Source organism: Biomphalaria glabrata, chromosome 13, assembly GCF_947242115.1.
Source record: "Biomphalaria glabrata chromosome 13, xgBioGlab47.1, whole genome shotgun sequence".
NCBI classification, from domain to species: domain Eukaryota; kingdom Metazoa; phylum Mollusca; class Gastropoda; family Planorbidae; genus Biomphalaria; species Biomphalaria glabrata.
In genome coordinates, this window is record NC_074723.1 from 27463590 (window position 1) to 27476692 (window position 13103).

Genomic DNA, 13103 nt, shown 5'->3' on the forward strand with positions numbered 1-13103 from the left:
CGTCGTGGTCATCGAATGAATTCTGCTGATGGTCAAGCCAGCGTTAAGCAGACTGTGAAATCGGGCGACATATAACAGGTTCGATAACTCTTTCCTTTCCCTTGAGACTTACAATCTGTGTGGGTTAGCTTTTCTTGGGTCTTTCAATTTATTTACCAGCCAAAACAAATAAATGTCTTTCCAAAGTTTTCAGTTGAATATTACTTCTCATTATCTTCCTCATTGCCTTCCTTTAGAGTTTTGAATATCACTCTCCATTACCTCCCCTAACATAGAGGCTATTCAACTTTATCCATTCACCCCATGCTGTTGGTAAGATGTTTTAGAAGCACATGATACTGGTAAAATCCACTCGAGTGTTTGAAAAATAAATACAATTAGCTTTGAGTCTAGTAAATACAAAACTAAATTTATGAACTTTTTTTTCTGAGAAAATAACTTCAACCCATCAAATTTTTGAATCTGTTGCAAATCTTCTATAACCTTAAGCAAATGATAATCAATTTTCGCAGGGATTAGCGTAAATGTGTGTAGCTCGAGAGACTATTAAAAAAAGTGCAAACTTTTAAATACCTTGGTAGCATCTTAGACAATAAACTAAATTTTACTGAAAATACTGATTTCATCAGCAAAAAAGAGCAGCAAAGATTACGATTACTGAGAAAACTGTTCTCGTTTAATGTTAGCGAAAAGGCCTTGGCTATGTTTTATCACGCTCTCATCTGCTATATTTAAAGTTTCAATATCACTGCCTGGTATGGCAATCTGAACATTAACAAAAAATAAACTTCACAAAATCCTAAATGCTGCTGGTAAAGTCATTGGCCAAAAAAAAAAACTCCATTTGGGCAGCTGTTTGAGACAAAGATCTATAAAAAAAAAAAAAAAGCTAAAACGATTTTAGAAATAAAAAATCACCCTTTGTGTCAGGATTTTGTGATTTTACCATCCCAAAAGAGATACCGACAGCAAAGACAAACAGACGCAAAAAAACTCCCCTGGCAATCAAATCATTAAATAGAAACAATCTGATATAAAACTTTTTACATGTAAATTATGAATGTACATTTTTGTTTTTTTATAGTTATAATGTTTTGTTTGGTGTAATGCACAAATTGTAAGACAAATTTCCTTACGAACAATAAAGATTATTATTATTATTATTATTGTTAAAACTTTTTGTTTATGCTTTTCCCTACATAAAATCAAATTATTAGCAGACAAAAAGTCTCATACCCAGTCAAAAAAAAATCTAAATTTCTAAAGTAAATCAATTTAAAAAGAAAACGTTCCCACATCGTGGAAACTGAAAGTAGAGAAACTCTAAATAAGCAAAATAATTTCCACCTCTTTTTTGTTTATTGCCTTCTTTACAAATTATATATTAATTAAAAGATGCATAATGTTACTACCAGGACAAAAGATATAATGCTATAACAGCCATGATATAACAAACTGTGATATAAAAATTGGTTAAAAAATCAATTAAATAACAAACAATGAAATAACAAATACACGTGCACCCAATCACTGAGTACTTATTATCATTACAAAAAAGCACTGTATATATATATAATATATAATATTTATAAAATACAGTGCTCTTTTTGTAAAAAAAACAAAACAACTATGTGCCGGTACTCAGTGATTAGGTGCAGGTACTCAGTGATCAGTGATGGATTGCCTAAAAAATTAATAATACACGTTAAAATATAAGAAAAGTATTACCATTTCCCCACATTCAAAAAGGTGCCGGTACGCTGTACCGTCACAAAAGAAGCTCTGTATATATATATATATATTACAGAACATATGCCAATTATTGATGTAACCAACAAGGATATAACAAAGAATAACAACACAATAATGTAAGTCTCCGTCGCCAAACAGAGAGCGGTAACTGTTAACAATATTAATGCCTATTGATGTCATTTTTACATATAAGATGTTTCTCTACAACTGAATATTCAGTCTGCTACCCGTTTAGACCATAAAGTTATCCATCACGCTAGACCTATAACTAAGTGTACCGTGTGCTGTGATATATAACGGAATCGATAAGGTTGTCTGTCTAGAGGAGCACGAGGTCAATAGTATAAACACAAACATTGAGGATTAACAAACATTTTTAGTTGTTGGTCTCAGTCAATTCTTTTTTAGCGCCCACTCTACTACGGGAAGCAACTCACCATTATTTATTCAACGTAAACATCCCAACTAGGAAACTATCAATGCCAGTTGTTTCCCCTTTCCTGCTTACTCCAACACAAGCCTCCGAGGTATTATTCAGTTGTCTATAAATATCGCTGGTAGCCATTGGACAGTGACACTATTACATGTACAGAGTAATAAATGTCTGATCATTTGATGACGCTAAAATAACTGATGATTGATCATACCAATTAGCTAGTTATCAAATGGATCTTCCTTTTAAAAAACCAACATGATTTTCGTATAGGCTAATTCGATTTTAATAATCATTTATTGTTTTCTTTTCTGGTTTGTTACACAGACATCAGACCAAGTGTGCGTGAATATACAAAGGAATAAACATTGTCCTAATTAGTATGAGTATAATTAGGTTTACACATAAAAGCAAGATACACTCCCAGAATTTAGCACAAGAGAAAGCTAAGCGTATTCTTAGAATAATATAGTGCATTGGTGAAAATGGAGCATTTCTAAAAGAACATGTTTAAAAGTAGAAAAAAAATTCTAATGTTTTTGTTCAAAATAATTTAATTCAGCTGTCAAACTATCGCAATACTGTAGTGTCAGACTGTCGATAGCAATACTGTCATGTCAAGCTATTACAATACTGTAGTGTCAGACTGTCGATAGCAATACTGTCATGTCAAGCTATTACAATACTGTAGTGTCAGACTGTCGATAGCAATACTGTCATGTCAAGCTATTACAATATTGTAGTGTCAGACTGTCGATAGCAATATTGTCATGTCAAAAATATTACAATACTGTAGCGTCAGACTGTCTAATGATATATTGGCTGAATTCAAAAGTATTTGAAGAGAACAACATCGGACAGATAAGTTCACTTAAGCCTATTTTGTGTTAATTGTCTGTCTTTTTTGTTTGTTTTGCAGCCAATGAAGGCCTCGTGGCCCAAACGATGTTTGTTTTACTTGATCCCGCAGGGTTACAAATATGCAAGTTTATTGTAGTTTCTATACTGAATCTAACAAGTTGGATACAAAAAAAAATTGGTTGTTTTTTTAAATCAATTCTTCAGGAGGGTATATGATGGATAGTCTATAATTTCTCATTCTTTTTATTTACTGTGTTTTTATTATTGTCAAATTCTTTGCAGTAAACTTAGAGCAATCAAATTTGTTTGTGAATAGTCCAGCTCGAGATGTCTACATAATGTTCATGTGCGTCTATTTATTCATCAAACTCTTTACTAAATATAAAAACACATTTGAGTCGAGTGCGGGGATTCCCGCTGAAGTAGAGTTCAAAGTGAAAAGATGTAAACCAAATTTAATTTTAAGAAAAAAAGTTCACTTTCAGAACGAGTGGTCTATAGGGAAGATGATGTAAAGGTCTTCTTTTCTTTTCTTTTTTTTTTTGAGAGAGAGAGAGAGAGAGAGAGAGAAACAACAACAACAAAAACGATTCCTAATAGCATCAATAAGATAAATCTAGATGTATTGTCATTTCGCTACATTCAAATGCGGGTGTTTCCAAGTCAAAAGTCTGAGAAATTACGATGTGCAGGTAAAAAAAAATAAAAAAATGGATGTTCCAGAAAGCGAAGAGAGAGAGAGGGGGGGGGGATAAGAGAGCGGGCCGTACAATGTCATAGTAACAGATATACACTAATTTAAGTAGGATCGTTAGAGTGTGGCCAGTGTAGTACAAGTCAAAAGAAAAGGAGTGTTCCGGCCATAATAAACACTGTAAAGTCTGGGAACAAATCAACAGGATGTTGCCGATGTGTACTGCTCGTACTGCTCGTACTGCTCGTACTTGTACATCCTATGAGTTACAAAACTCGAACTATTGTTTCGTACTTTTTTGTTTGTTACAAATGTCAAAGTGATTGAAACAGAGAATTGATCTTTGAAGATCTTTGAAGATCTAAATTTTTTTTTACTAATAAATTTGATCGTAGCTGTCATAAAATATTTCTAAACATTCTATTCAGATTTCTCTACAAACACAAAACAAAAAAGTTGTGATGCCCCTTCTCCTCTCAAGGAAACGTTTAAAAAGTAAATTCAAAAATCCAAATTGTTTCGTTTTAGAAAAAAATCTTAACTACGATGAGTTAGACGTGGGTAATAAATAAATAGCATCGTGTTTCTAGTTGATACCCAGATAAACCTAACAACATTGTACAATGGAAACGCATATCTACTTGGCCCAACACACTGCGAAAGTACATTCTTGCGTGTCTAGCTGATCATGAGTCACTGCATGAATAATCTGTGTTTGTAATTCTCTGTGTTTGTAATTCTTTGTGTTTGTTATTCTTTGTGTTTGTTATTCCTTGTGTTTTTAAACTTTTTGTTTTGTCTTGGTATCTAAATCTAGTCGAATTAACTCCAGAAAGGTTTACAAACCTAAAAGCAGAGATGAACGCCCAAAAATTGGTACGAGAATGCGCACATTTAGAAACTTTAAGACTGACGCTACTTTTTAAAAGAAATAAAAATTGAACGGTAACTTAGAAATACAAATCTGTGGTCTAGTTCAATATTCACCAGCTCTTCGTGAGGACGTCATAATTGGATGGCACCTAAACAAAGCCTCGTTACAGAACGAGCTCTAATCCAAACAAAGATGAAGGTTAGCACTTCATTCACTTACAGGCATTGACAAACACACGCACACAAGCAGATCAACTCACAAGGGCACACACACACACACACACACACACACACACACACACAATGGTACCTCACTTGTCACGTAGTAATTCTTTCACTAATATCGATAATCATCCAAAATGTTTTTATTCTTTTTAGTGAACAAACTTTGATAGTGGGATAGCTCCGGGGAGATTACTCGCTATAGGAAAGGCTCTCGGAGGCGTCGATGCCTCATGAACTGTTCGATAACCCTGAACCAGCATCGGAACCCTGAGATCGATGTTTCTTTAACTGCTGCATTCACCGGACACTTGACTAGACATTTCCCCCGAGGGAAACCAAGGTTTTGCTGTTTAAACAGAGCTCATTGTTTCCTGCTACTTAGTAAATACTTGAACTTCTTCAGAAAACAAATTAAAACCAAAATGCCACAATGTAGTCAGGAATGTCGCTAAAAAGAAATCTTCAGGCAACAATGTCTCAACAAAAAATCTGGCACACGGCCGCAACGAAGCGAACCGGTGTCACTGCTGATGACGTCATTGGAAACTGCTGTGGGGGAAGAAACTTGCCAGTTAATGTGTCTCTTGGGCAGGCGATTAAAATCTGTGACAACAATTCAGCTTATCAGTTTTTTTCCACGTCTGCTAAATGGATATCGACCAATTAAAAACGTCAGGTTCTTTTTTTTTTCTTCCCTTTCGATGAAGTCATTGCAGTTCAAAGATACCAACTTCCCAAAGAAACTATCAGACAACTTATTTCATTCAAGACGCTGAACTATGTATATTAATGGGTCGTGAAGACAGTGAAAACTCTTACAATTGGCAGCACATCAGCTCAACGAAATGTCTTTAGATTGAATTTCTTGATAGTTGTTAAATGTTTAATTTAAATATTTTTTTCTCGAGAATAAATTGTAAAAAATCTGGCTCCTTATTTAAACATTGTTACATGAGACTGCAGCAAATAGGGCGGGATTTCTTCTACATTGAGCATTTTACTTATCCAGGCAAACAAAGTCTACATAGAAATACATTTTTTTTTCTGAACTAAAATCCTGCAGCTAAGCATTCTTAATTTATATTATTGTCTCTATATTAGGCCCACGTTTTACATGTTGACTGTGAACTATTGGAGGGGTAGACATCGATCTGGGAGAAGGGTTTCTTGTGCAGCTCTAGACACACGATTGAATGTCAGGTGTTTGAAAAGTTGAAACGAAATGGATAGGAAAATACAATGACGAAAACGTTTTTTTTTTCTACTTTTGTTTGTGATGTTTGAGTTTTAAAACAAACACGACCACTACTGTTTCAAAGCATTTGACCTCCTAAAAAAGTTCACAGAGGGATATATAATTAACAAAGTTTATTGCTTCAATTAGTCAGGTCGATTTGTTCCTGAACATAAATGTTACAGTGAGGATAAATATTTAACAAGTAAATAAATAAAAAACCTTTAAAAAGTTATTTCCCTAATTCAATTTCAAACAAAATAATTAATTACCAATACTTTTTTATTCATGTCTTGTTAGGTACAATAAAGAATTGTAGTATCAACTTGAGCGGAGAATGCGTGAGGGAGAAATAGCGGTAACATTTTGTTTAAGGGGACTAAACCCAACAAATTTAGCCATATCTGTAAATATTGAAGAAGGATTTGTTTCCCTTGTTGGTATCGAAAAAAATAATAAATAACCAGTAATTAATTGACTTATCGGTTACTTTTTTTTAAATTGATTCATGTCTTGTCTATGCCAATGAATAATTGTGTGAATTTCAACTTGTTCCGAGAAAGAGTGTGAGAGAAATATCGTGTTCAAACTTTTTAACAGACAGACAGACAGAGTGAGTTGATAGAAGTGTTGGAAAAAAAAAAAACAATCTGCAGATTAAAATTAAATAGCCAAAATCTCCTAATGCTTATGTAAAGGAGAAAAAAAAGTTAAGAAAGATAGGCACTTTATAAAAGTTAAGAAAGATAGGCACTTTATAAAAGTTAAGAAAGATAAGCACTTTATAAAAGTTAAGAAAGATAAGCACTTTATAAAAGTTAAGAAAGATAACCACTTTATAAAAGTTAAGAAAGATAAGCACTTTATAAAAGTTAAGAAAGATAAGCACTTTATAAAAGTTAAGAAAGATAGCCACTTTATAAAAGTTAAGGAAGATAACCACTTTATAAAAGTTAAGAAAGATAAGCACTTTATAAAAGTTAAGAAAGATAGGCACTTTATAAAAGTTAAGAAAGATAAGCACTTTATAAAAGTTAAGAAAGATAGCCACTTTATAAAAGTTAAGGAAGATAACCACTTTATAAAAGTTAAGGAAGATAACCACTTTATAAAAGTTAAGAAAGATAAGCACTTTATAAAAGTTAAGAAAGATAGCCACTTTATAAAAGTTAAGGAAGATAACCACTTTATAAAAGTTAAGAAAGATAACCACTTTATAAAAGTTAAGGAAGATAACCACTTTATAAAAGTTAAGAAAGATAGCCACTTTATAAATGTACAGTACGAAGTAGAAGAAGGATATCGCAAGTCTTAGAAGCAGACATCGCTAGGCAAGCATCTTTTTAGAAGTTTCTATCGATAACATTTATACATGGAAACGTTGGCCCACTCCTCCACGATATATCCAACAATGAGATTGGACTAGAGCAGCGGTTCTCAACCTTTATATCTCGGCGACCCCTTTTTTTTTACAATCCCCCACTCTGCCGCGACCCCCCCCCCATACACAAATACAGAATTGTAGGGTAGACAATAACAGTCCATATTTTCGATGGTCTTAGGCGACCCTTGGTCAATGGTCCGTAACATGATAGATGCGATATGCACAATACATGGAAGATAAAAACATTTTCTGGAGCCAGATGGTGCCAGAATGTCTATAACGACATTTTAGTGTCACACCACGATGTTGAGAATAAGTTTAGTGTCCATGTGACTTAAATTGACTTACTTGTTTCTCTCCTCCGACGAGTACAAGTACTGCCAGAGTGACCGTTGCTTGCAAAAGTGTGAGTTCCATTTGGTTGCTGTGTGTGTGTGTAAGTTTGAATTCACTTTGAAATGTCTTGCTAAAGTTTTTCTTTAAACGTCTAGTAAATCTGAAAGAACAAACAAAAAAAAACTCTTTAAACAATGACACAAATATTGTTACATAATGAGAGGGGAGGAATGACTCAGTGCAGAGAGATGTGGATAGACTTGGATACAAAGACCATGGGGGTGGCTAGTGTTAAAAGCTTACCCTACTTCTTGTGCATCTTTATGGACGCAACGTTAGATTTTTTATATAAAGTTTTATGTCATTTTAACATCTACAAATCTATTGCTCACTCACTCACCGACTCATCACTAAATCCCTCACATGGTGGTGAAAATATATACGAAATAGTAACTGAAACCTTTTATTACTGACCATGAACTTTGAACAACTAAACCATTTTCACGTTCAAAGACAAACATGATATTGATGCTTCACTTCAATAGAAAGATTAATCTTTTTTTTTTTTTGTCCATTTCATTTGGAAATGAAGTTTAGTTACTATATATTGATATGTCTCTAACAATATAATGTATGTGTCCACTAACAAAATGAAACAAGGATACGACTTTGGTTCATATGAATATGTTTTATTTTCATTATGCCAGTTTATATCTCGTCAATAATCTATGGGAAGGTGGGGCGGGTAAAGGTTCATGTTCTGACGATAATTTATATTTTAAAAAATCTTTTTATAATAATCATTTTTGTTTTTACAATTATTATTCTATCACCTCACACACACACACACACACCCACCTGTCATAGTTTGAATGTTTTGTTTCGGAGGTTCCTTCAGATTTGAAGATAACTACTGGTCAAAACCTCCCACAGGACGGCGGGGGATGGCGGGAGACTGGATTCGAACGTGTGACCATCGAGACCAACGTCCCTAGTACACACCACACGACCAGGCCGCCAAGCATTGCTCGAAACATGACATAGACACAATTATTCAAAATGAGTTTGTATTTTTTTTTAAATCATAGTATTAACTTTACACTTTCTTCATGGGTGGACGATGGAAGGTGAGAGGTAGGTGGAGGTAGGTGGGAGGTAGGTGGGAGGTAGGTGGAGGTAGGTGGGAGGTAGGTGAGAGGTAGGTGGGAGGTAGGTGAGAGGTAGGTGGGAGGTAGGTGGGAGGTAGGTGGAGGTAGGTGGGGGTAGGTGGGAGGTAGGTGGGGGTAGGTGGGAGGTAGGTGGGGGTAGGTGAGAGGTAGGTGGGGGTAGGTGGGAGGTAGGTGGTAAAAAGTCTAAAAGTTAATTAGAAAACGCAAAAAAAATCTAAAATATTGGATCAATAATTTCAAGTTACAAATTTGCAAATAGAATTATTACTGGATTGCTAACAGCGCGAATATCGTGGGTTCAATCCTCGTACTACACTTTTTTCCTTTAAATTTTAATGTCAACTAAAATAGGAATGTTGAGTTGGCCATTGAACCTAAAGTCTAAAGTAGCTATTGATTGAATATTACCTTTTATTCCCTCTTGATTTCATCTTGTTAGTAAGAGTTAGCTTTCAATATTGACATGTTCATTTTCTTATTGGATAATTGTCAATTGAAAATTGTATTAATTTATTTGTAAATTACGGAATTGTTTCCCCTATCTTCCCATCATGCTTATTTCAATCTTCTGAGAAAAAAAAGAGTTTAGGTGCCCTCTAAGGTCAAGTAATATTTTATTTCAAATGTTTACATCTTTGACATTGATTTTGTATCTACGGACCAGTGGCCAGCAGCAGTGAAGTCTCTGGGATCTGATCAGAGAATGTAATGAAGCGAGGAGACCTTATGGTCATGCCAGGTTTGGTGAGTAGGTTTTGAGTAGGTTTAGGTGAGGCTCAATGGAGATTTGAATGAAATGTAATATCAATACATTTGCACCAGTAACCTTTAGAAAGGAATTTATCTTGTCTGAAAAGTAGAACAGGGAGTGGGGCGTGACACACACACAGAGAGAGAGAGAGAGGAATGGGTGGAAGAAATAGAAAGAAAAAGAGAGAGAAGAAGGAAAGAAAAAGTAAGATTGTGGAGAAATTCGACATTGTCCTAAATAACTTAGTCAACTCTAACGTAGATTGGTCTACAAATGGTTTATTTACTACTTAGACATCGATATTAATGAATTCATTAAAGAATTTTTGTCTTCAATCCACTGACATCGTTTCAATATTCTGGTGAAATTATTTTTAGACAAGTCAGGTTGACCCAGGGTTGCGCCAGGTTAAAAAAAATGCTCAATAAACTGATGATATTACAACATAAGCCATTTACACGCTTAAAGCAGGTTGCAAGATGATCAAGAGAGTTCATGTTACACAAACTCGACGGCGGCCCCTGTGTGTCAGTCTTACTCTTACATTATGTCACATATACATACATGAATCTGATTGACAATAATGGCCTCTTTAACTCTTCATTTCGTAATTATTTTTCCATGTTTCGACGGAATTCTTCAATTCGCTAAATACTATTTCACTACCCTGTTATGATCTAGCTTCAATAGCTTTGTGGTTTGTTATCAGAAAATGTTTTATTTGGTATAGACTTAAAGGGGAATGCATGTTCTTTTTCTATAACACAAAATAAAGTTTATAAACATTAATTTAAATTAATGAGATCAAATGAACGATGATATCGTCAATTAGGAGAGAAAAAGTTAAAGTAATACAAGATTGAACAGACTTTTGTAATAAGATTCTTTGTTCACTTCAAGATCTCTTCAGAGTAGAGAATAATAGAGAGCCTTCAAAAGCTATTCAATAAATAGAACTGTGTGTCTATCTTGCTTTAACAAAATGGCTTACACGCGTGTGAACTAGTAGATCTAATTTTAGAAATAAATGGATACGTTTTCAGAAAACAAAAAGTAGCTTAAGCACCCAAAGCACGATACAGACAATAGTAAAATCGGAATCTCAATATGACAGACGGGCAGACAGGCTAATAGGTTGACAAACGGACAGACAGATAGCCCTAAAACAATAGTGTCTCTCAATAAGGGGGTCGCAAAAACTGCTGGGGGATAGTAACATTCGGCAGCTAGGCTTGCTAGTGGTAAAAGCTATTTAAAAAAAGCCCTGCCCGAATCGGGAAAAACATTTGGCAGAATAAGAGGCTTTCTATACAGTATACAATTCTTATAGAGTGATTGACTATTTTTCAGCTTAAGAAAAAAATGATTTATTTTTAAATCATCACACAGATCTATCGAGCGATTAGCTCAGTCATCAATATATTTTTAGACGTCAAACAAATAACAATTATACAATTCTAATGACTGATCAACTCACTAATTTTCCCACTTCCTGTGGACGACAGATACACGAACTTTTAACCTTTTATTACAATACTGAAGTCTATAACAACAAAGACATTTCAAAATTGAAATCGCAGCGATTAAGTTTACCAAACAATATTTGTGTTTGCAGTTTCGACCTAATATGGTTTTGAAAGCCAACATTTAAATGTCTAACGTACACAATTGTATTCCCTTCCATTCGTTTCAGTTTCCTTATTATTAATGTTTATTTCTACAAAGATCTAAAACTAGTCCTTAAATCTAATTCTCCCGTAGATCTACAAAATTGTAAGGGATTATCCTTAGATAAGTCAAATCAAATGTAAGGCGCTACGCCTAGCAGCGGAGTTTCTCGCCAAGGCTCTACGGGAGGACTAATCCTTCCAGTCTTGTTCATTTAAAAGTGGGTGTGAGTATTGTGTGTGTGTGTGAGTGGGATGTTATAATGCAGGCAGACGAGGGAATGGGCCTAAGAAGCTATGTTATGTGCATACTCGATATTAGTGCGTTTCGTTACACGGGTATGATGGTATCTTGTCGTAGACATTGCCACAAATGTTCTTTGAAAAGACCTAAACATTATGTTGATGTGTTGTCTAACTAGACGTCACGTGACTGTTTTTATTTGTATTTTCCTTGTCATGTCATCTAATCACGGAGGATCAGAAACATCTGCACACTCTGCAAAACGTCTGCTAGTTGCCGCCTAAAACATAGTGCAGCCCTCCTGAATCAATAGCAGTCATCTGTAAAATGTTCCATAGCACAATGGACAGATAACTCTTGCCCAAGAAATGTACCGAGGCAAGAGACGAGATAAAAAGCTGAGAACGAGGCTTAGAGTCCAATGTCATTAGGTCCAGTGGACCAGCTAGTCGCAGATTTAAAAATGAATTGGTCTTCCACATTCACGTTTCTAGGTTTTTGGTTGCCTGTTCTATTACTTTTAGTTTGGACCATAGACATAGAATGGACAAGAAGACCATTTGTTTTCTCACATTTTTTTAAATGGTCCCTTTTGCAACACTGAACATTTCAATGGTCATTAAAGAAACTGTTAATTCGTTTGTTCAACTCCCCCCCCCCTTTTTTTTTTTCCAAAACCAAATTTAAAAAAATTTTGGATTTGCAATTTTAAAAATGTAAACACAACACAAGTCCCACATATTCGAGATTTAGCACCGGCATATCAGAAAGTAAACTCAATAAAATATGTCTGCTACTTTTGTTTCTTGTCGGTTTTATTTTAAGAACTACTTGGTCGTCATCTATACGTTTCTTCTAATTGTTAAATCTAATTGTTAAATCTAATTGTTAAATCTAATTGTTAAATCTAATTGTTAAATCTAATTGTTAAATCTAATTGTTAAATCTAATTGTTAAATCTAATTGTTAAATCGAATTGTTAAATTTAATTGTTAAGTTTAATTGTTAAATCTAGTGTTGAGTCGAAATTTAAATGAGAATGATCTTTGTGGGATCTCACGTATAGTCAAAATTTTGAATGAGCAAATGTGCGAAGGCCGAAGACGACCAGCCAAAGTGAGAAATGATTTCTCCATTTCCTATTTTGACAACAGCTTTGGTCAAACTTTTAAATGATGATTTAAAGTATATTATTAATAACATAAATTTCCTGGACTAATATTTCTATTCGCCAGTAATCAACAAAATTGAGTCTTGTTCTTGAAGGTGTGGCGTATGTTTAATTACGCCCAAGTGTTGCATGATTTGTACAACTTCATTGTACCAGGTAAATAAAGTTGATACAAAAGATGTTTCATATTGTGTTGTATGAAAGGCGAAAGACAAAAGGTCTATTATGCAATCAAGGTAAATACGACTACTAAGATGGAATCACTTGACTAGATATTGACAAAGCTGATGACATGTTTTGTTGTGATGA

The 13103-nt window shown here is 34.4% G+C and overlaps 1 protein-coding gene across 3 annotated transcripts in view; it reads right to left on the reverse strand.

The window, feature by feature from the left end:
* Positions 1-13103, reverse strand: part of LOC106055528 (small cardioactive peptides-like) — a 41746-nt gene that overhangs the window by 16123 nt on the left and 12520 nt on the right. For all 3 annotated transcript variants that reach the window (XM_056007762.1, XM_056007763.1, XM_056007764.1), the window contains exon 2: positions 7805-7952. In XM_056007762.1, the coding sequence (XP_055863737.1) occupies positions 7805-7873 (69 nt within the window). In that variant the 5' untranslated portion in view covers positions 7874-7952. The remainder of the gene's footprint in view (positions 1-7804; positions 7953-13103) is intronic.